Genomic DNA, 21,343 nt, shown 5'->3' on the forward strand with positions numbered 1-21,343 from the left:
TACAGGCGTGCACCATCATGCCTGGCTAATTGTTTTTGTGTTTTTAGTAGAGATAGGGTTTTGCCACGTTGGCCAGGCTGGTCTTGAACTCCTGGCCTCAACTGGAGTTCTGCCCACCTTGGCCTCCCAAAGTGCTGGGATTACAGGTGTGAGCCCCCGCACCCAGCCAATAGTACTGTATTCTGAAAACAATACGTAATAGATTAGTTTTTTTTTTTTTTTTTTTTTTTTGAGACGGAGTCTCGCTCTGTTGCCCAGGCTGGAGTGCAGTGGTGTGATCTTGGCTCACTGCAAGCTCCGCCTCCTGGGTTCACGCTATTCTCCTGCCTCAGCCTCCCGAGTCGCTGGGACTACAGGCACCCGCCACCACACCTGGCTAATTTTTTTGTCTTTTTTTAGTAGAGACGGGGTTTCACTGTGTTAGCCAGGATGGTCTTGATCTCCTGACCTCATGATCCGCCCGCCTCGGCCTCCCGAAGTGCTGGGATTACAGGCGTGAGCCACCGCGCCCGGCCGATTAGTTTTATCTCTGGGAACTAGTCTATTCCACCTGAAGAAATTATTGAATCTTTTTAGGCATTGAAGTTTCAAAATGCTGAGATTTCAGGTTCATCTACAGATAGTTATGAGTTTAATTTCAGATATTCATGGGTTGGTAATAGATTTATTTTATTAATCATGTAAAAGAGAGTATACATCTTATCCAAGTATGTTAGCGGCTAATGTTTTTATCTTTTTTTTTTTTTTTTAGATTCACAGAGAGTTAATAAAAATTTCTGAGGGAACAGGATTCAGGATACATATGATCCACAAAGCAGCAGTGGCAGCCAAGAAATTTGGACCTAAATCATCTAAAAAGTTTGGTAAGGAATTCATACATGGGATGTAGAACATGTAAGGAATCTGGAAACTATAAATATCCTAATTGCTATGTAAGTATTGTTAAAGTATAGTCATGTATGTATAAAATTTGAATTTTAGAAGAACTAAAGAGATTCCCTTCTCACTCTACTGAGAAGTTATACATAACATATATACCAGTAGTTCTCAACTAGAGACAATCTTGCTCCCCACCTTTTACCACAGGGACATTTGGCAATAATCTGGAGACATTTTTAGTTGTCACAACTGGGGAGAAGTGCTACTAGCCTGTAGTTACTGGCCTATAGCCAAGGATGCTATTAAACATTCAGCAATGCACAAGACAGTCCCCTGCAACGAAGAGTTAGCTGGCCCAAAATGGTAACAGTGCTGAGGCTGAAAAATTCTGATATATACCATTGATTTTTAATCTGCCATGGAAATACTCTGGCAGACAAGAATGGCACACATAGCTGGGTGCAGTGGCTCACACCTGTAATCCCAGCTACAGGTATGGAGAAAGCTGAGGTGGGAGGATTGCTCGAGGCCAGGAGTTTGGGACCAGCCTTGGCAACATAGCGAGACTCAATCTCTAAAAGAAATTAAAAAAAAAAAAAAAAATAGCCAGGCATGGTGGTGCACGCCTGTAGTCCTAGCTACTTGGAAGTCTGAGGTGGGAAGATCGCTTGAGCCCAGGAGTTCAAGGCTGCCATGAGCTGTGATTGCACCACTGTACTCCAGCCTGAGCAACAGAGTGAGACTCCATCTTTAAAAAAACAGAAAGAATGGCTTACATCCTCACCCTTATATCAGCCAGAGAATCTGCTTTCATCTACTTTTCTTTCTTTTTGTTTTTTGACTTGTCCACTTGGAGATAAGCTTTCATCTGTTGTTGTTGTTGTTGTTGTTGTTGTTGTTGTTTTAAATCTAGGGCCTCTGCATAAAATTCCATGTTAAAAAAATGATTTTCCTGGGGAAAAAAAAGATTTGAAAATTAAATTGTTCCTGCCTCTTAGAAATGGAGAAGAGGCTGGGTGTTGTGGCTCATGCCTGTAATCCCAGCATTTTGGGAGGCTGAGGCAGGGAGATTGCTTGAGCCCTGGAATTCAAGACCAGCCTGGACAACATAGGGAGACCTTGTTTCTACAAAAATAAAAGTAAAAAAAAAATTTACCATCTCTACTAAAAATACAAAAAATTAGCCGGGTGTGGTGGGGGGCACCTGTGGTGCCAGCTACTCAGGAGGCTGAGGCAGGAGAATGGCATGAACCCAGGAGGCAGAGCTTGCAGTGAGCCGAGATCACGCCACTGCACTCCAGCCTGGGTGACAGAACTAGACTCCATCTCAAAAAATAATAATAAATAAAAATTAGCCAGGTGCAGTGGCATGTGCCTGTAGTACCAGCTACTCAGAATGCTGATGCCAGAGGATCTCTTGAGCCCAGGAGTTTGAGGTTGCATGCAGTGAGCTCTGATCACACCATTGTACTCCATCCAGCCTGGGTGACAGAGCAAGACCCTGTCTCAAAAAAAGAAAAAGAGAAAGCTGCTCAGATATAATAAAAGGAAAGTAGGGATATAATAGTTTTGTGTTGTTGGCTCTGACTACTTCCCACTTCAGGCTATTAACTGAAGTTGAGGAGGCTTAATTCCTAGTTCAAGAGAGACAAATCCTGATTTTTGCAATTTCTACCATTTGTTTTTCCTATAGATATTCTTGTGACTACTCCAAATCGACTAATCTATTTATTAAAGCAAGATCCCCCAGGAATCGACCTAACAAGGTATAGATGATATTTTCATGTCTTTCCTATGTATTTTTCATTCTGTTGATTACATTTTGTCCTCCATTGCTTGTATTTTTTCCCTTTGGAGCTTGCTGTTTGCTACCTTCCGTCAGTGTTGGCACTGAGAATAATGTTTTTTTTTTTTTTAAAAAAAAACTCATATAAAAGAAAACTATCTGGTCTGGAAGAAAGTTATATATTTTGATAAGCATTTAGTACAGAATTCCCCTAGACCTTTTTGCATGTTTCAGCAATGGTGATGGAGTTAGTGAAGTTTATGAAAAGCTCTGTTGTCGTTAATGGAACCTTGTATCTTTGAGGCTATTGGAATAGGTACATTGAGCTATGTTTATCTAGCTTTTACCTTTTTCCTGCTGTGTTAGTCCGTTTTCATGCTGCTCTAAACAGCTACTTGAGACTGGGTAATTTATAAAGAACGGAAGGTTTAATTGACCCACAAGTCAGGGCATGACTGGGGAGGCCTTAGGAAACTTATAGTCATGGCAGAAGAGGAAGCAAGGCACATCTCACATGGTGGCAGATGACGGGGGTGGAGAGAGAGAGAGTGCCCCCATGATCCAATCATCTCCCACCAGGTCCCTCCCTCAACACATGGGGATTACAATTTGAGATGAGATATGGGTGGGAATACACAGTCAAACCATATCACCTGCTTATTTTTCTTTTCTTTTTTTTTTTTCTGGTATGATAAAGTGGATCTGAGAAGCAGCATCATAGTTTGACTTTCTCATGTGTCCACTGCCCCCATGGTTTAGTGAAGTGTCTTGGATCTTTCAGTTCAATATCCACAAGTTGTTTTGTTATTTCTTAGTGTTGAGTGGCTTGTAGTAGACGAATCAGATAAACTGTTTGAAGATGGCAAAACTGGGTTCAGAGACCAGCTGGCTTCCATTTTCCTGGCCTGCACATCCCACAAGGTCCGAAGAGCTATGTTCAGTGCAACTTTTGCATATGATGTTGAACAGTGGTGCAAACTCAACCTGGACAATGTCATCAGTGTGTCCATTGGAGCAAGGTATTTAATTGTTTTTCAACATTATCCCATTGATTTTCTTTTTTTTAAATACAAGTCTTTTTTTTAAGACTGAAGGAAATAGGTTTCTTGGCCTGAGACTAGCAAGGGAGAGAGTTTTACTGATTGAAATGTGTTCTTTTAAGCCAAGATTGTTCAAGGATGTTCTGTTTTAGAATAATCTAAAAGAAGGTTTTTATATCATGTTAACATTCCTATCATGCTTTTAGGTGTTTTTTTCCATCCACAGAGTATAATATGAGCTCTGTGGCCACCCAGAATATTTAGTTTCTTTGATGACTTAAATAAGTGGACCACAGAGGAAGAATCTGATGTTACTGAGCCACTTGATTTATATTTCCATTTAAAAAATATTTTGGGGAGCATTTTATGGTAAATAAATGCTCAGTGATAAAAAAAGTTTAAAGAAATTATGATATTGCTACCTGATGGATTATTATGTAACCCCTGAAATGATGTAGGAAGACTGTAGCTATATGAAAAAGTGTTTGTAATACCATATTAAATGAAAAAGTAGCCAATGGAACTGTAAAAAATACCCTATTTTAAACCTAAAATTCCTGTGTTTAAGAAGAAAGCAAGGTTGGGTATGGTGCCTCACACCTGTAATCCCAGCACTTTGGGAGGCAGAGGCAGGTGGATCACCCGAGGTCAGGAGTTCAAGACCAGCCTGACCAAAATGGTGAAACCTTGTCTCTTCCCAAAATACAAAAATTGGCATATGTCTATAGTCCCAGCTACTTGGGAGGCTGAGGCAGGAGAATTGCTTGAACTTGGGAGGTGGAGGTTGCAGTGGGCCAAGATCACCCCACTGCACTCCAGCCTGAGTGACAAAGTGAGACTCCATCTTAAAAAAAGGGAAAGCAGAATGAGTTCACATAAACATAATTTAAAGGCTGACAGTAGAATGGGAAAAATATTTATGATACAACATAGTACATTGTAACATCTTACAGAGTATTAATAAAGTCTTAATATATCTCACCCCCAACTGTTGGTCTATAAATAAATGTTTGCTAATCATTATGAAAAATGTTTAACCATGTGTAATAACAACCTTAAAAATGTTTTTATTATTTTACTCAATAATTTTACAGTTAGAAATTTTTTATAATTAATCAGATACATGAAAATTCATGACTGAAACATAAGTTTTAATGGTTGGCATTTCAAGATAGTTTTAAAATTAGAAGAAAGCATTTAAAAATAACAATTTTTGTCTTCAAGTTAAAGTATAAAAAATTAAGTACTTATTAATATTGACAGTGGAAAAATTGATTTTGTTGGAGTTGTGTGTAAATGTTTTCATTTATTTAGAGTTCAGGGGGAAAAAGTAAAAATTGACTCTTACAAACTACAAGGTATATTTTCTTCTCAGGAATTCTGCAGTAGAAACTGTAGAACAAGAGCTTCTCTTTGTTGGATCTGAGACTGGAAAACTTCTGGCCATGAGAGAACTTGTTAAAAAGGTATATTTGGATTACCTTCTTGAATTTTGGTAAAGTTTGCCAAGTCTTATATTTCTGGTGGGAGGCTATTACAGTGGTAGCATTGTGTCATCATCATCTTGCCTCGTATTCAGTAATCCACTGGTAAATTGATAAGAAAGTACATTGTGCCAACTATATGATCATCCTGCATCCTATTTAGTAATCTAGCAGTAAACTGTTAAGAAGCATATTGTCCCAACTCTTATCCCAACGGACAGAAGCTTGCCTCTCAGAATATGGTGAATTGTCTTTTCGCAGCTCAGATTAGACTAGGAAACAATCTACCTGATGCCCTGAGAATCTCATTTTTCCACATTTGTCTGCTCCATCCCTCTGCTGGTTTCTTATAGAAGAATTGGGGTGTTGTAGGACACTGAGTGGGGTTTTCTGTTTTTATCCTATCAGTAAGTACTGAGTAGAAGGCATAGTTGAAAGTTAAGTACTGAGGTGTCAGCGCTGGACAATACAAGAAATCTCCTAAGTTCTGCCCCTGGAATTTAGTCTTATTTAGAGGGATAAAATAAATACACTTCTGTAAGATAATCTCTGATAAACTGTCATAAAGGGCTAAAGAGTACTTTTTTAAGCATCCATATCATCATAATGGGGCCATCAGGGTGAGCTGAATTGGTTGAGCCTTATAGAAGAAATGCTACTAAACTGATCCTTGAAAGATTTTCAAGACAAAAAAAAAGGTGAAGGGGAAGAGCAAGGATGGCTGGGGGAGCAGCTTGAGTAAAGCCTTAAGAGATGGAAGCGAACACCATGTGTTTGAAGACTAATGAAGCAGTTACCAGTCTAAGGCAAACAGCTTATGGTATGGAATTAAAGAAAACCAGGTTGGACAGGAAAGTTGGGGACAGGATATTTTTGAAGAATGTGACTACATAATTTGTTTTTGTTTTTGTTTTTGAGACAGAGTCTCGTTCTTTCACCCAGGTTGGAGTGCAGTGGTGTCATCTTGGCTCACTGCAAGCCCTGCCTCCTGGGTTCACACCATTCTCCCTCAGCCTCCCGAGTACTTGGGACTACAGGTGCCTGCCACCACGCCCAGCTAATTGTGACTACATAATTTTTAAGGAAAATTAGTTAAACAGTAATATGTAAGGTGAATTATAATGGGAAAGATGGAAAGTAAGGAAACCAATCAGGCTTTTAAACTGGGCTAGGCAGAGATGAGGAAGAAATAAGGGCAGCAGCCTTAGTGGTAGGACATTACGTATAGTTGGAGGATGAAAGGGAAAAGTTTGCAAGTACCTGGTGACTATAGAAATGGTTTGCTTTAGTGGTTAAGAGCGTGGACTCTGGAGCCAGGCTATTTGGGTAGAAGTTCTAGCTCCACCACTGCAGCTTTGCACAACTTAACCTCTCTTCCACATTTTCCTTGTCTGTAAAATGGGATAATAATATCTACCTCATAGAGCTGTTTTACTATTAATTTGTTAGTACAAGCATAGCACTTATTATATAATAGTGCTTGGCACATAGTAAATGCTAAATGTATTTTATTAATATTCTTAAGAGAATCATTTGGTACTAGGAAATTTAAGGTTTTCCAGGATATTCACTTGGAGATTATACACCAGAGATTTTTAGCCATGTATGACCTTTGGGAGGTCTGCAGACCCTCTAAAATTATATGTAAGATTTTTGTGCGAATGAGTGGTTGCTTATTGGAAAGTTTCTTAGCTTTCATAAGATTCCAAAAGAGGTGTTTAAACCATCATAAAAAGGCTAAGAAATTTGGCCAGGCGCGGTGGCTCACGCCTGTAATTCTAGCACTTTGGGAGGCTGAAGTGGGCGGATCATCAGGTCAGGAGTTTGAGACCAGCCTGACCAACATGGTGAAACCCCATCTCTACTAAAAATACAAAAAAATTAGCCAGGCGTGGTAGCGCACGCCTGTAATCCCAGCTACTCAGGAGGCCGAGGCAGAAGAATCACTTGAACCTGGGAGGCAGAGGTTGCAGTGAGCCGAGATTGCGCCACTGTATTCCAGCCTGGGCAACAGAGCGACAGTCGGTCTCAAAAAAAAAAAAAAAAGGGGAAAAAAAGGCTAAAAAACTCTAATATGAACAGTTAAAAAGATAGAAAGCTGGTTTGAGAGAGAGTAAGGGTTTGATAGTGTAAATGTAAAAATAATTTGCTTAGATACACAGACATCAGATATAGTTAAAAAAAATTTTGCGTAGAGCTAGTAGTAGAGATTCAGCTCAGTAAAATAAAGATTATATTGAAAGAACAGAACCAAGAACTAAGCTTGGGGAGAGCACCAGAATTAGGATAATAATGAGTTAATGAGGGATGAAATACCACCTGTGGGGTACAGTGTACGCCACTGGGGTGATGGGTACACTAAAAGCCCAGATTTCACCAGTATGCAATATATCTGTGTAACACAACTGCATTTGTACCCCTAAATCCATAAGAATAAAAAAATTTCACCCCAAAAAACCAAATGAATTAAAAAGATAGTTATTTCATTTTAAGCAGAATAAAAAAAGGTTTTGAGGCACAGAAGTCAAGAGATGATTATTTCAAAGTTTGGGCATCTGTTATTGTAGAGGGGTGTTGGGGGATTGATTAGACAAGATTATTGGAATTAGCAAGATGGAGAATATAGTTGAAGTTGAGTGGAAATAACCAATTGGAGAGAATGGTGAGGAAGATGGAGGCAGAGTTAGACCACTAGCCCAAGAAATTTGGCCAAGAAAGTACATTAAATTGAATTGGGTTCTTAGAAGCTACAATCATAATATGAAATACTGACCAATTGTATTCTTGATTGAGTTATGTGTGCCAATTTTTGCCTTCTTTTAGGGTTTCAATCCACCTGTTCTTGTTTTTGTTCAGTCCATTGAAAGGGCTAAAGAACTTTTTCATGAGCTCATATATGAAGGTATTAATGTGGATGTTATTCATGCAGAGAGAACACAACAGCAGGTAAAGTCAAATGTATACTTTGAAACTCAGAAGAGCTACTTGATTTTAAATTATTGACTTTAAATTTATGAAGTACCTGTTTTCATTCTAAAGTAATTTAATATATATTCTGTTAACCAGAGAGATAACACAGTCCACAGTTTCAGAGCAGGAAGAATCTGGGTTCTGATTTGTACGGCTTTGCTAGCAAGAGGGATTGATTTTAAAGGTGTGAACTTGGTGATCAACTATGACTTTCCAACCAGCTCAGTGGAATATATCCACAGGATAGGTGAGTTGTCTTTTTTTCCTTCCCCTCTGTCACCCACTGATCTGTCTTAGCACCCCTGCTATTCCTGGCACACATGCTCATTTCTTAGTGCTATGAAAATCCAGTGACTTTTGTAAACGAATTTTGAGAGCCTCCATCCACCCAAAATGTGTTTTTTAATGGTCTAATTTTTCTTAGGTCGAACTGGAAGAGCAGGGAATAAGGGAAAAGCAATTACATTTTTCACTGAAGATGATAAACCATTATTAAGAAGGTAAACTAGAAAAAATAACCTAGTGCTATTGGCAGAATTGCTTCATTATTCTTATATGTATATTCAATTAAGAGATAATTACGGAACGGCTACGTCCCAGATTCTACTGATAATGGTGTTAGTTAACCATATTTTATCCATGGGAAAGGAAAAATGATCAAAGGGCCTTGTTTTTGCCCTTCCATTATTAGATTTTGGAAATGCATATTCAAAGTGGAATAATGTTCATTGTAAGTTTCAGATTCACAGGACTTTTTCAGTGGTTGACGTTAGATTTTAATGTAGAAGATGAGTTTCCTGCATTTTGACTGTCTACAGTAATCTTTGGTTGATGGTGATTGATAACACTTCACATTTCTAGGTAATGAAATCTAGTTTTGGCCAAAGGGGGTTTGTACTTAGATCTATTTATTGGTTTTGGTAAATATTTTGATTGTGCTTTCTGAGCTTTGGCTCTGCCACCTGTCAGCCTTTGTATCGCTTTGAGCAGATTCAAGTGTGTGTGTGTAGAGGGGTATATTCCAGCAACCTAGATCCACCATAGGCCTCAGCAACTGCAAGCATGTGAATCTCATGACCCAAATAATTAACTATGCACCTCAGTTTTCCATCTGTGAAATGAGGATAGTGACAGTATTTACAACACAGGCTTGTTGTGAAGAGTGAAGAAGTTACTATACACAAAAAACTTGGCAACAGTGCCAGCCCCATAGTAGGCACTTCCACTTAATGAATTTAAGCTTGACTCTGGCTTCAGTCAGTGCTTCGTCCAAGATTGAGTTTACCAGCTTTATAGGATTTGATAAATGTTGAAATAAGTGTTATCTCTAGTTATTCATCAGTGCATTAATTTCAGCCCAGTGGATAGTTCTCTCTGTAATCCAATGTGCTTACATCAGGTAATAATTGATAACATATCAGAACACTTTGTGGATTACTTTGTGTAGTTTTAGTTCCCTCTAACGTTGTGCAGAGGGTTTACATTCATAAACATCCGTTTAGCAAGATACAAGTTTATGGGTTTCTTTTTCAGCGTTGCCAATGTTATACAGCAGGCCGGGTGTCCTGTACCAGAATACATAAAAGGTTTTCAGAAACTACTAAGGTACAATCTTGAATTTACCTGGATCTTAGACTCTCTGTCTCTTTGTATATACACTCTTTTTTTTTTTTTTCTTGCTCTGTTGCCCAGGCTGGAATGCAGTGGCATGATCACAGCTCACTATATAGCCTTGATCTCCAGGGCTCAAGTGATCCTCCTGCCTCAGTCCCCTGAGTAGCTGGGACTACAGGCATGCGTCACCATGCCTGGCTATAATATTTTTTAGATTTATGGGGAGTAGAAATGGGGTCTTGCTATGTTAACCAGGCTAATCTTGAACTCCTGGTCTCAAGTGATCCTATCTTATATCTTTGCATCCCAAAGTGCTAGGATTACAGGCATGAGTCACTGTGCCCAGCCCAAAACTGCTTGTGAATATTATATATTATTTCCTTGCCAGTTTTTTATCCTTTATTTTTTTTTTTTTAAATTTTTTTTCCTTGAGATGAAGTCTCAGCTCATTGCAACCTCTGCCTTCCAGATTTAAGCAGTTCTCCTGCCTCAGCCTTTCAAGTGGCTAGAATTACAGGTGTGTGCCACTACGCCCAGCTAATCTTTGTATTTTTAGTAGAGACGGGGTTTCATCATGTTGGCCAGGCTGGTCTCAAACTCCTGACCTCAAGTGATCTGCCTGCCTCGGCCTCCTAAAGTGCTGGGATTATAGGCATGAGCTACTGTACCCAGCCTTATCCTTGAAATTTTAAGTATTCAGATTCTTTTAAAAGTATTCAGTATAAGCAAAATATGCTAAGAATTATTTTGGTTCATAAAACCAGTAAAAAACTTAATTGATCAAAATCAAACTCTGATGCTTGTTAACATAGGATATAAGGTTAGCACAGGACATATTTTTATCACAGTCAGTAGCTTTTTAAAAGGTGGATTGAATTTATCATCCCTTTGAGTTAGCTCTCTAAATGCTATTAGGTGACCTCATTTATTAAAGTAGTTAACAGCCCCACCTTAAACCAGTAAATGGTTTTAAAAAATGAATTTTGTGGCCGGATGCAGTAGCCCACGCCTGTAATCCCAGCATTTTGGGAGGTCGAGGTGGGCGGATCACCTGAGGTCGGGAGTTTGAGACCAGCCTGACCAACATGGAGAAACCCCATCTCTACTTAAAATACAAAAAAAAATTTATCTGGGCATGGCGGTGCATGCCTGTAATCCCAGCTACTCGGGAGGCTGAGGCAGGAGAATCGCCTGAACCCAGGAGGCAGAGGTTGCAGTGAGCCGAGATTCCACCATTGCACTCCAGCCTGGGCAACAAGAGCAAAACTCCGTCTCAAAGAAACAAAAAATGAATTTTGTGATCAAGGATCAAAACTAATTCTAGCTTTAACTCTTCTAATTGAAGTTGGACTTAATTTGTTTCCTCTTTTACTTTGTAACTTTCAGCAAACAGAAGAAAAAGATGATTAAGAAACCATTGGAAAGGGAGAGCATTAGTACAACTCCAAAATGTTTCTTAGAAAAAGCTAAGGATAAACGGTAAGTATGTGGTAAGAAAAATGGCTGTTTGACACCATCATAAAGTTATAGTAGGCATTATTTTTCCTTAGGGTAAATTTTTAGAAGTAAAATTGATACTACAGTCTGTTATAAAATGTGATAAAAATAATATATTTTAGGTTGCCTATAATTGGGGAATTTGTTTGTTTGTTTGTTTGTTTGTCGGTTTTTTTGGGATGGAGTCTCGCACTGTTGCCCAGGCTGGAGTGCAGTAGTGTGATCTCGGCTCACTGCAACCTCTGCCTCCCGGGTTCAAGCTATTCTACTGCCTCATCCTCCCAAATAGCTGGGATTACAGGCTCCTGCCCACCACACCCAGCTAATTTTTTTGTATTTTTATTAGACACGGAGTTTCACCATGTTGGTCAGGCTGACCTCAGGTGATCCACCCGCCTCAGCCTTCCAGAGTGCTGGGATTACAGGCGTGAGCCACCGTGCCCGGCCAGGAATTTGTTTTAATATTGGAATTTTTCTGTGTCAATATGTTGATGATCTGCTTTTTTCCATCTTGGAAAATATTATTTCAATTCCTTATAAATTAGAATTGTACTGCCCACCTTCTCTACACAACCCACATTAAGACATGCTACTAAGGCCACTAGTTAGGACCATTGACTTACATGAATCTAGTCTTCTTTGAAGCTCCTTCATATTCTGGGCAGGATTTCAATATGATCTCAGGCTTATGCAGATGCACATTGTAACAGCTGTAAAAAGTATTACTTAGGTAAATTTGTGCTAGCTTAGCTGAGTTTTATGAGGATATTAAAGCATAGTTTTTTAGCATACATATAGACTCCCTTATTTTGCCCAGTAATACTAGGAAGCTTTATATTTTGAAAAGGATAGGTCAAGATATTCTGAACAGTTATACTCTTTCCACTATTTAAGGAAAATGGCACTCTTCACATTGTACCAGAACCAGGTTATTATATACTGTAGTAGAATTGTTCAAGTCTATAATTTGTTGGTTTTTTTTTCCCCTGAGAGTGCTATCAGTGGCCTAGGATATTACCATTGTGAAATATGCTAATGCTTATATCCAGTTACCTCACATCTGTTCTATAGAAGTCATTAGGAAAAAACTGTTTCCATAACCAGTAGGCATTTACCAAGTTGTCCTGCAAGGTACTTGGTGGTGGTTGGATATACAAATGAATATAAAATGAGACTTCTTTCCTGAAGCTGCGGAAAGAAGATTCGTGTACATGACAGAAAATTAGAGACTGGTTTTTAAATAAAATAGGAGTTTAGAGAAGAGAAAGATGATTGTGAATTGGTGTGGTTACAGAAGTTTCAACAAAGTAGAACTGTCTTTAAGGATAGGTAAAATTTAGGCACGGAGAAGGGAACAAGATGAACAGAGGCATGAAAATTAGAGTGTACTTTGTAATAAGTGAACAAGAGTTCACATGTTGGTATTGACTATGAGGAATAAAGGTCAGTTCAAATATACAATGTATATAGTGTCCCAAAATTTTATCGTACTTTTGTTTTAATAACTTAGGAAGGAAAAGTGCTACAAACTGAAAAAAGTATATTTGAATGATCAATCCTTTTAATTCCATTTGTACTTAATTCAGTTTTGGGAATGCTTCACATTCACTTTTTTTTTTTTTTGAGATGGAGTCTTGCTCTGCCGCCCTGTCGCCCAGGCTGGAGTGCAGTGGCGCAAACTCCGCTCACTGCAACCTCCACCTCCCAGGTTCAAGTGATTCTCGTGCCTCAGCCTTCTAGGTAGCTGAGATTACAGGCACCCGCCACCATACCCGGCTAATTTTTGTATTTTTACTAGAGACAGGGTTTCACCATGTTGGCCAGGCTAGTCTCGAACTCTCGGCCTCATGTGATCTTCCACCTCAGCCTCCCAAAGTGCTGGGATTACAAGTGTGAGCCACTGCACCTGGCCAACATTTTTAAATTTTAATTTTCTGTCGCAGCACTTTCTGGGTGACACGTAGACCGGTGGATTGGTAGCGAACCTTGTTATGCTTGGCCGCTTTGGTCACCTAATCTGTCTTAATAGACCTGTTGGTGGGAGAGGAGTGGGTCACATCAGAACTGTTATGCATGCATTACTCTTTGGATGGTCTTAAAGCCAAGATAACAAATGCAGTCCTTTCAGGCACTGAGCAGCAACTGATGAAAGTTTTTACAAAGGTCAAAAATCAACTAGAACATAAGATGGTGACTATGTTGAATTTTAATAAGATCCATCAGTATTTTAAATAATTATACTTTAAATGCTGATTTGTTTTTGTTTTGAGATGGAATCTCTGTCGCTAGGCTGGAGTGCGGTGGCGCGATCTCGGCTCACTGCAACCTCTGCCTCCCGGGCTTAAGTGGTTCTCCTGCCTCCGCCTCCTGAGTAGCTGGGATTACAGGCATGTACCACCATGCCCAGCTAATTTTTGTATTTTTAGTAAAGACAGGATTTCACCATGTTGGCCAGGATGGTCGTGATCTCCTGGCCTTGTGATCTGCCTGCCTCCGCCTCCCAAAGTGTTGGGGTTACAGGCATGAGCCACTGCACCTGCCTTCCTCTGAGGTTATTAAAACTTAATTTGTACTAAGACTTCGAAGACACTTGATATATCAGCCCCCTGCTTCGGGTGCTTTGGTTGTGTCTCCATTTTCTTCGTGTGTAAAGGCCATACTACTTAACATAGCATACAAGCAAGACCTGTCATGATCCCACTCTGGCTTCCCTCTGCACTGTCGATGTTTCCTTCATGATCCCACCCATGCCGATAGGCTCAGCTCATACCTCTGTGCTCATAGCTCTTAAGGGCATATCTTCAGCCCCAACTTCCCCATTGAGCTACAGACCTGAATCCTTGTTGCTTAGTGGACCTCACTTCAGGCACCACAAACTTGGCCCCATGCAGTGAGTGGGGGAGGAACTGGATTTGGAGCCAGAAGAACTGGTTCTAATATCTACTTCCCTGTGTAGAGTTGGGATTTGGGATTATATGAGTTAGTACACACCAAAGAACTTTGTATTACTGTAATAATAGTTTGCAAACATTGATTATTTTCTCAAAACTTTTTTCCTTTGTCTGTTACCACTTAGTTAATGACATTCGACCTTCACTAGGCTATAGGATCAGAATGATAGGATTCATGTCTAACATGGATTACCAGTAAGTGATGACTGGCAAGTTACTCAACCACTCTGTGCCTCATTTTCCTCATCTGTAAACGGAGGATAAGACTAGAATACTCCTCATAAGCTGTTAGGAAAATTACCTGAGTTAATACACGTAAAGCACTTAATAACAGTTTCTAGCACTTAGTAAGCACTGAATCAATGTGAACTCATTAGGTCAGGATCCGAATCTATCTGTCATAGCATGTAGTAATGTAGTTTACTGTGATGGTTTTGCCTCACTTAGGTGATTGTGATTTTCTAAAGGGCAGAGACCATGTCTAATGCATCTTTGTGTTCCTGGTGCCCGTTATTTGATACACAGTAGGTTTCAGTAAATGTTTATTAAACTGGTGGTAGGGTTATGGAAAGTAAATATATCTAGAATTTTTTATTCCGTTTTCCCTACTTTACTCTTTACAGGAAAAAGGTCACTGGTCAGAACAGCAAGAAGAAAGTAGCTCTTGAAGACAAAAGTTAAAAACAGACTTTAAAAATACCATCCCAGAAATGTAATTTTATGATCCCAACATGAATGGTGTTTTCATGGAATACTTGAAGTCTTACAGTCACCTGTACCAAACATTTGAGATCAACTACAAGTACATGGGACTGGTGAAAAATGATCCTAAGCTATCAAGTCAATTTCAATTTGTAGGTGCCTTTTTTTTTTTTTTTCTTTAGAGATGGGATCTTGCCATGTTGCCCAGGCTGCTCTTGAACTCCTGACCTCATGCAATCCTCCTGCCTCAGCCTCCCGAGTAGCTGAGGTTACAGGCACAAGCCGCTGCACCCAGCTCTGTAGGTGACTTTTAAATGATTATACAATGGAAATAACATTCATTGACATTGGTTTGAATCCAGAGAGCTACTTCTTATAGAAGAACAAATGTTTATGCTAAAAATAACACCAAAATGTGGTAAACTCTTAAGGACTTTTCCCTTTGAGTGTGAAGGAAGGTGTGATGAATGCTGTGGAGAGGCATCTGGAACAGAAATTCAAAATAAAGCCTTGACATTAAATACCCCTTCCACTGCTCACTTTGTGGATGGTAGCATGGGCTGTCTACCAAGAAGAAACCTGCTGCTCTCTTAATTTCAGTATTTCCTAATTAGTTGATGGCCTTTTGTGTTGTGAACCACAACAAAGAGAGGCCTCTTTTGTGGCTGGTTATTCAAGTTCCCTGGGATTTTAAATTCTTTGGTCTATTAAGTATCCTTGTATTGGATACTTAATACCTTAGCCCTGCCATGATGTTGCACAAGATCATGATCGGCTTCTCTCTTTCTTCATTTTCCGTCGTTTAACCATATTCTTTCCTGTCTCTTTTTCCATTTAAGATTATTTTATTTGAATACTGATAAACATTTTATCCTGATAAGGAAGAATGTTCCTGTTACTTGATATACCTCTGTCTTCATTCTGTTACAGCTTATCTTTCCTTAGGTTGATGGCGCCTCATTTAGTAAGTAGATCTCTGCCTAAGCTAAAGGATTATGATCATATGGTGTTGGAGACTATTAACTATTAGATTTTTCTGAGATACGAGTTTTGTACAATGGAATGAAAAATTGACTTCATACACGTAAGACTGTTGCCTAAGAATGACTTGAATGTTATCAGTACTACTACAGAACTATAATATACATTACCTTTTCTCAGCAGCATTTGAATTCAACTTATTTATTTCCTCTATTCGCAGCTTTTTCTAGAGTCAGAACAGGTGGACTTTGTTTTGAATATTTTAGATGGGACAAAAATTGTTCATCTTCAGAATTTATTTAATGATAGACCTGGTACAGGGTGTAAAAATACTTACAAGAATATGGTTTTTTTGTTTGTTCATGCAAACAGATCCTTTACCCAATATATATTCTGGAGGTAGGTATACTGGTGCAACCCATTTGCCAGCTGTGTGACTTTGAATAAGTTCTTAATTTCTCAGAGTTTCAGTGTTCTCATCTATGAAATTGTGTCTCAAATTGTAAGTACCTAGCACTGTACCTGACACATAGTAAACTCACAATAAATATTCCTTTAACACACATAGATTTTGTTAGAAAAATAGGCTTGATAACACAGTTCCTACCCTTACAATATAATGTTAGAGAGAAAGTAAAGGAGCAGATAGAGTCACGCATCACTTAGTGACAGAGATATGTTCTGAGAAACGCATCGTTAGGTGATTTTGTCATTGTGTAAACATCATGTTATATACTTCCACAAACCTAGATGGTATAGCCTACTGTACACCTAGGCTATGTGGTACAGTCTATCGCTCCTAGGCTACAGACTTGTGTAGCATGTTACTGTCTTGAATGCTATAGACTGTTGGAACATGTAGACTTTTATAAACACTGCCCACTTAATCTATACTAAATTTATTGAAAATATTTTTCTTGGCCAGGCGTGGTGGCTCACGCCTGTAATCCTAGCACTTTGGGAGGCCTAGGTGGGCAGATTGAGCTCAGGAGTTTGAGACCAGCCCAGGCAACATGGCAAAACCCCATCTCTACTAGAAAAATACCAAAAAAAGTTAGCCAGGTGTGGTAACATAATCCCAGCTACTTAGGAGTCTGAGGCAGGAGAATAGCTTGAACCTGTGAGGCAGAGGTTGCAGTAAGCCGAGATCGCGCTACTGCACTCCAGCCTGGGCAACAGGGCAAGACTCTCTTGAAAATATACACACACACATATTTTATATATATATGTTATATATATATATAAAATATATATTTTTTCTTCAATAAAGTAACCTTAGCGTGCTATAACTTTTTTACTTTGTAAGAGTTTTTTTTTTTTTTTTTTCTTGAGAAACAGTGTCTGTCGCCTAGTCTGGAGTTTAGTGGCACAATCATGGCTTACTGCAGCCTTGACCTCTTAGACTCAAGTGATCCTCAAACCTCAGCCTCCTGTATAGCTGGTACTATAGGTGTGGGCCACCAACACTCAGGTAATTTTAAAATTTTTTTTGTAGAGACGAGGTTTCGCTTGTTGTCCAGGTTGGGTTTTTTAGAAAAAAATTTTTTTTTTGAGGTGAAGTCTTCCTCTGTTGCTCAGGCTGGAGTGTGGTGGAATGATCTCGGCTCACTGCAACCTCTGACTCCTGGGTTCAAGTGATTCTCCTGCCTCAGCCTCCCGAGTAGCTGGGACTACAGGCATGCACCACCACACCCAGCTAATTTTTGTATTTTTGTAGAGACGGAGTTTCACCATGTTGGCCAGGCTGGTCTCAAACTCCCGACCTTGAGTGAGCCACTGCCTCTGGCCTTTATAAACTTTTTGACTCTTGTAATAACACTTAGCCTAAAATGCAAACGTACAGCCGTAGAAAAATATTTTCTTTCTTTATACCCTTATTCTAGAAGCTTTTTTTCTATTAAGTTTTTTTTGTTTTATTTTACTATTATTTACTTTTAAACTTTTTCGTTAAAAACCATGGCACAAACACACACATTATGCTAGGCCTACAAAAGGTCAGGATCATCAGTCTCACTGACTTCCACCCCCACTTCTCATCCCACCATTGTATCTGCTGTCTGTGGCTGACCAAAACATCATCATGTAGCACATGACTAGTGTGACAAGTGCTGTTAGATGTAAGGCCATGATGCTAAAGCATCACAGGAGGGCATCTAACCCAGATTGGGGATGTCATGGAAGGCCGACATCCTGAGTTGAATCCTACAAATGTAAAAACCAATAGGTAAAGAAGAGGAACAAAAAGTATTCCAAGACAAACTGAGGTCACATCTATGATCCTTGTCTTTATTGTGTCTGTTTAAAGTATCTACAGTAACCTGCATCAACTTAGTCAATGTATTAATACTAAATTTAGCTCCTTCAAAGCAGTCTGAACTGCGTGCTACATAAATTTCAGCTTCACCCAGGGAAGGGAAGGAGTGAAATTAGTGAATAGACAGTTACAGCAAAAGACAGAAACAAAAAACAAAAATTGAATAGCTGGTTCTAGTGAATGAGCAAGGACTTTGGTGTCAAACTGGCCTGGATTTGAATCCTGATCCTATTTGCTTGTAGCTGTATGATCTGGACAAATGACGTTGTTTCTAACCTTGATTTTCTCATCTGTAAGATGCCAATTGTAACTCCTAAGGATACTGAGGATTTTTTAAAATGGGCTTACAGTTCCTGACCAGTGGTTTGTGCCTAATAAATAACTTATTACAAATTGTTACCCAGTAAAAACCCTGAGACAAGAGTGAAAAAATAAAGCTAATTAATCCATTACTTGCTAACAAGCAAACTACATGCTTGAGAAAAGTACTCAACTTTTATGTTTTACTTCCAGACAGTAGTTTGATTAAAACAAACAAAAAAAATCACAGTCCAGGCATGTGGCTTACGGCTCACACCCTGGCTCTGGGAGGCCAAGGCGGGAGCATAGCTTGAACCCAGGAGTTTGAAACCAGCCTGGGCAACATAGATCCTATCTCTACAAAAAAAAATTGGCCCCGTGTGGTGGTGCATGCCTGTGGTCCCAGCTACTCAGGATGCTGAGGCAAGAAGATCGCTTGAGCCCGGGAGGTTGAGGCTGCTGTGAGCCGTGATCATGCCACTGCACTCCAGCCTGGACAACACAGCAAGACCCTGTCTCCAAAAAAAAAAAAAAAAAATTCAGTAAAAAAAATGCCGAAATAGCTTCAGAGTAGTTATGAACTGCTTCCCAAAAACCACTGTTTTGCACTTACCTGCAAGAATAGGAAAAACAAAGGGACTGTAAGGTGGCAGGATGGCAGAAACAAACAAGAGTAGTACACCTTGGAGTTTTTTTTTAAATATGGGTTGGGTTTTTGTGCTTTGGTTGATTTAAAATAAAATTTAAATGCCTTCAGCGTCTGTGATAGGTGCCAACATGAAGCTGCCGAGTTCCAGAGAAAGGGGGGACAGCTGATCACTAATCAGTGCTGCGAGACTATCAAAGGGCCCTTCAGGAGCTATCTGTTCTTTGTGTGTAAAGAGAGAACACTAGTGTACCCACCGTCTAGTTTAAAAATCAGGACTCAGCCTACACTTTCCACTAACCGCGATCATGGTTTTCAAACGGAGGACCAACGGCGCTTTGCCACTGGGCCACCACCTGGGCCCTGCAGAGGGCCTACCAGACAATGAATCAGCTCCCTTGGAGAGGCGCCTGCGACCGCCCCACTACCCCGAGAGCTAGAATTGAACCTGGGGGACCTCTGCGGCGCCCTATCACATGCCGTGGGCGCGCCACGCCTCCCCGAGGGCCGGGGGAGTCACGTGGGCGCGCGGCCCCGCCCCATCGCCCTGTCCGCGGCGAGGTGGGGCCTGGTGTTTGCCCCGGAAGTGGATGTCTTCCTCTGACAGCTGCTGATAAGTTGGCGGCGGCGAGGGCAGCGGCAGGCCGGGAGCAAGATGGCGTTGCGGCCAGGAGCTGGGTCTGGCGGCGGCGGGGCCGCGGGAGCCGGCGCGGGGGCCGCCGGGGGAGGCAGGTAGGTGTGAAGGACCAGGCAGGAACCCCCTGGCCTCCGCGGGGGCGGCGAGGGGCGCTTGGCGGTTATGGCGGTTTTCTCCAGCTCCGATTCTTTTCCTTGGAACTGGGTTGCAGGAGGAGGGTCATCCCCCAGGGACCCAGGACGAAAGGGGCGTGTGGAGCCCGGGTGCCCGACGTTTGTGTTCCGGGCTCATTTGGGGACGCCGGCCGCCTGGGGTCGAGCGGGGAGCGGGCGCGCGCCCAGTGTGGGAGGGGAGAGAAGATGAGGGTCCTCTTGGGGTGGGGGGGGGGGTAAATCAGGAACCCCGACTCCGCTCCTAGTCCTGGCTGCCTTGAAGCGACCAGGGTCTTCCCTTTCCCTGGGCTTTCTAGACTTAACCAGATATGTTGGAGGGAGGGCTCTAAAAATCTGTTCACAAAGCTGGATGACTGTTTCCAAGGGGGTGTGTGTGTGGACGATTTGTCTCTTCCCCTTTTAGAGTGTCCTGTCCTCATTATATTTCCTTAACCCGCGACAAACGGCAGGAACATCTAAAGACCTCTGAATTAGTAATGGTCTTGAGATAGAGTTATTGTCTTGTACAGTAACTCTTAAGACTTGTCTGTCTCCTTTTTAAAAAGGCATTTAAAAACAAAGAAAATGCACTGTTAAACAGCAGTTGCGCATTTATTAGAACAAAGCTTCCAGACTCTTAGCCCTTAAACACATCTGCCCTCTGCCACATTTCAGCCAAGAACTGGCTGTGGTTCTTCTACCCAGAACGATAACGGAGATGTACATTTGCAAGTTGACAGGTTCATTATCATTTAAGGAAATATTTTATTCCGGGAAGTTTTCACTCCACTTCTATAATGACCTAGTCTGATTTTGTTTTACTAACCAACACATACAGCACACACATTTGGAGGTACCCTAAATTATCGTTGGAAATCGAAGTGTTAGGTTTTGTTTTTTTTTTTTTTTTTTTTTTTTTTTTGTTTTTCCATGCAGTGTTTCAATTTCGGAGTCGTGAACACTACAAAAGTGTGAGGACCTTAAAGTTATCACCTCTTGCGGGTGCTTGTGTGTATGTCAGGAAACGAGCAGTGGCTGTTCAATAAACCACCTGTGTGCAACCCCATTTTTCATTTTCTCTGCACATCTTAGACTTAAGATTTTTAAACTTTTTGCTTTCTCTTTTGTTCTCTTCGTTGTTTCATTAGAGGGTTTTTAAAAAAATAAATACTTGGTATAAGCCAGTTTCTGGCTGGAGAAGAAACACATGTAATAATGTCCCCTCTATTTGTTTTGTTTTCTTTTTTTTCTTTTTTTCTTTCGTCTTGTTTTTTTTTTTTTTTTTTTTTTTTCTTTTTTAATTTTTTTGAGAGGAAGTCTCGCTCTGTTACCCAGGCCAGAGTGCAGCGGCGCGATCTCGACCCACTGCGACCTCTGCCTCTGGGTTCAG

At 40.4% G+C, this 21,343-nt stretch overlaps 2 protein-coding genes across 44 annotated transcripts in view; both read left to right on the forward strand.

The window, feature by feature from the left end:
* Positions 1-16,086, forward strand: part of DDX52 (DExD-box helicase 52) — a 30,782-nt gene extending 14,696 nt beyond the window's left edge. For 8 of the 11 annotated variants that reach the window (XM_074019050.1, XM_074019051.1, XM_045376111.3 and 5 more), the window contains 10 exons: positions 752-863; positions 2,573-2,645; positions 3,481-3,684; positions 5,081-5,171; positions 8,013-8,135; positions 8,256-8,406; positions 8,584-8,659; positions 9,693-9,764; positions 11,160-11,252; positions 14,845-16,086. In XM_074019050.1, coding sequence (XP_073875151.1) covers positions 752-863; positions 2,573-2,645; positions 3,481-3,684; positions 5,081-5,171; positions 8,013-8,135; positions 8,256-8,406; positions 8,584-8,659; positions 9,693-9,764; positions 11,160-11,252; positions 14,845-14,902 — 1,053 coding nt within the window. In that variant the 3' untranslated portion in view covers positions 14,903-16,086. Of the gene's footprint in view, positions 1-751; positions 864-2,572; positions 2,646-3,480; positions 3,685-5,080; positions 5,172-8,012; positions 8,136-8,255; positions 8,407-8,583; positions 9,021-9,692; positions 9,765-11,159; positions 11,253-14,844 lie in introns of those variants that run through there. The other 3 variants (XR_012425544.1, XR_012425542.1, XR_012425543.1) reach the window with 1 other exon arrangement.
* Positions 16,087-19,756: 3,670 nt separating this feature from the next.
* Positions 19,757-21,343, forward strand: part of SYNRG (synergin gamma) — a 94,997-nt gene continuing 93,410 nt past the window's right edge. For all 33 annotated transcript variants that reach the window (XM_074019031.1, XM_074019040.1, XM_074019042.1 and 30 more), the window contains exon 1: positions 19,757-19,896. Coding sequence is in view for 27 of the 33 variants with exons in the window: in XM_015438410.3 (XP_015293896.2) it covers positions 19,820-19,896 (77 nt within the window). In the remaining 6 variants the exon portion in view is untranslated. The remainder of the gene's footprint in view (positions 19,897-21,343) is intronic.

This window comes from Macaca fascicularis, chromosome 16, assembly GCF_037993035.2.
Source record: "Macaca fascicularis isolate 582-1 chromosome 16, T2T-MFA8v1.1".
NCBI classification, from domain to species: Eukaryota; Metazoa; Chordata; class Mammalia; order Primates; family Cercopithecidae; genus Macaca; species Macaca fascicularis.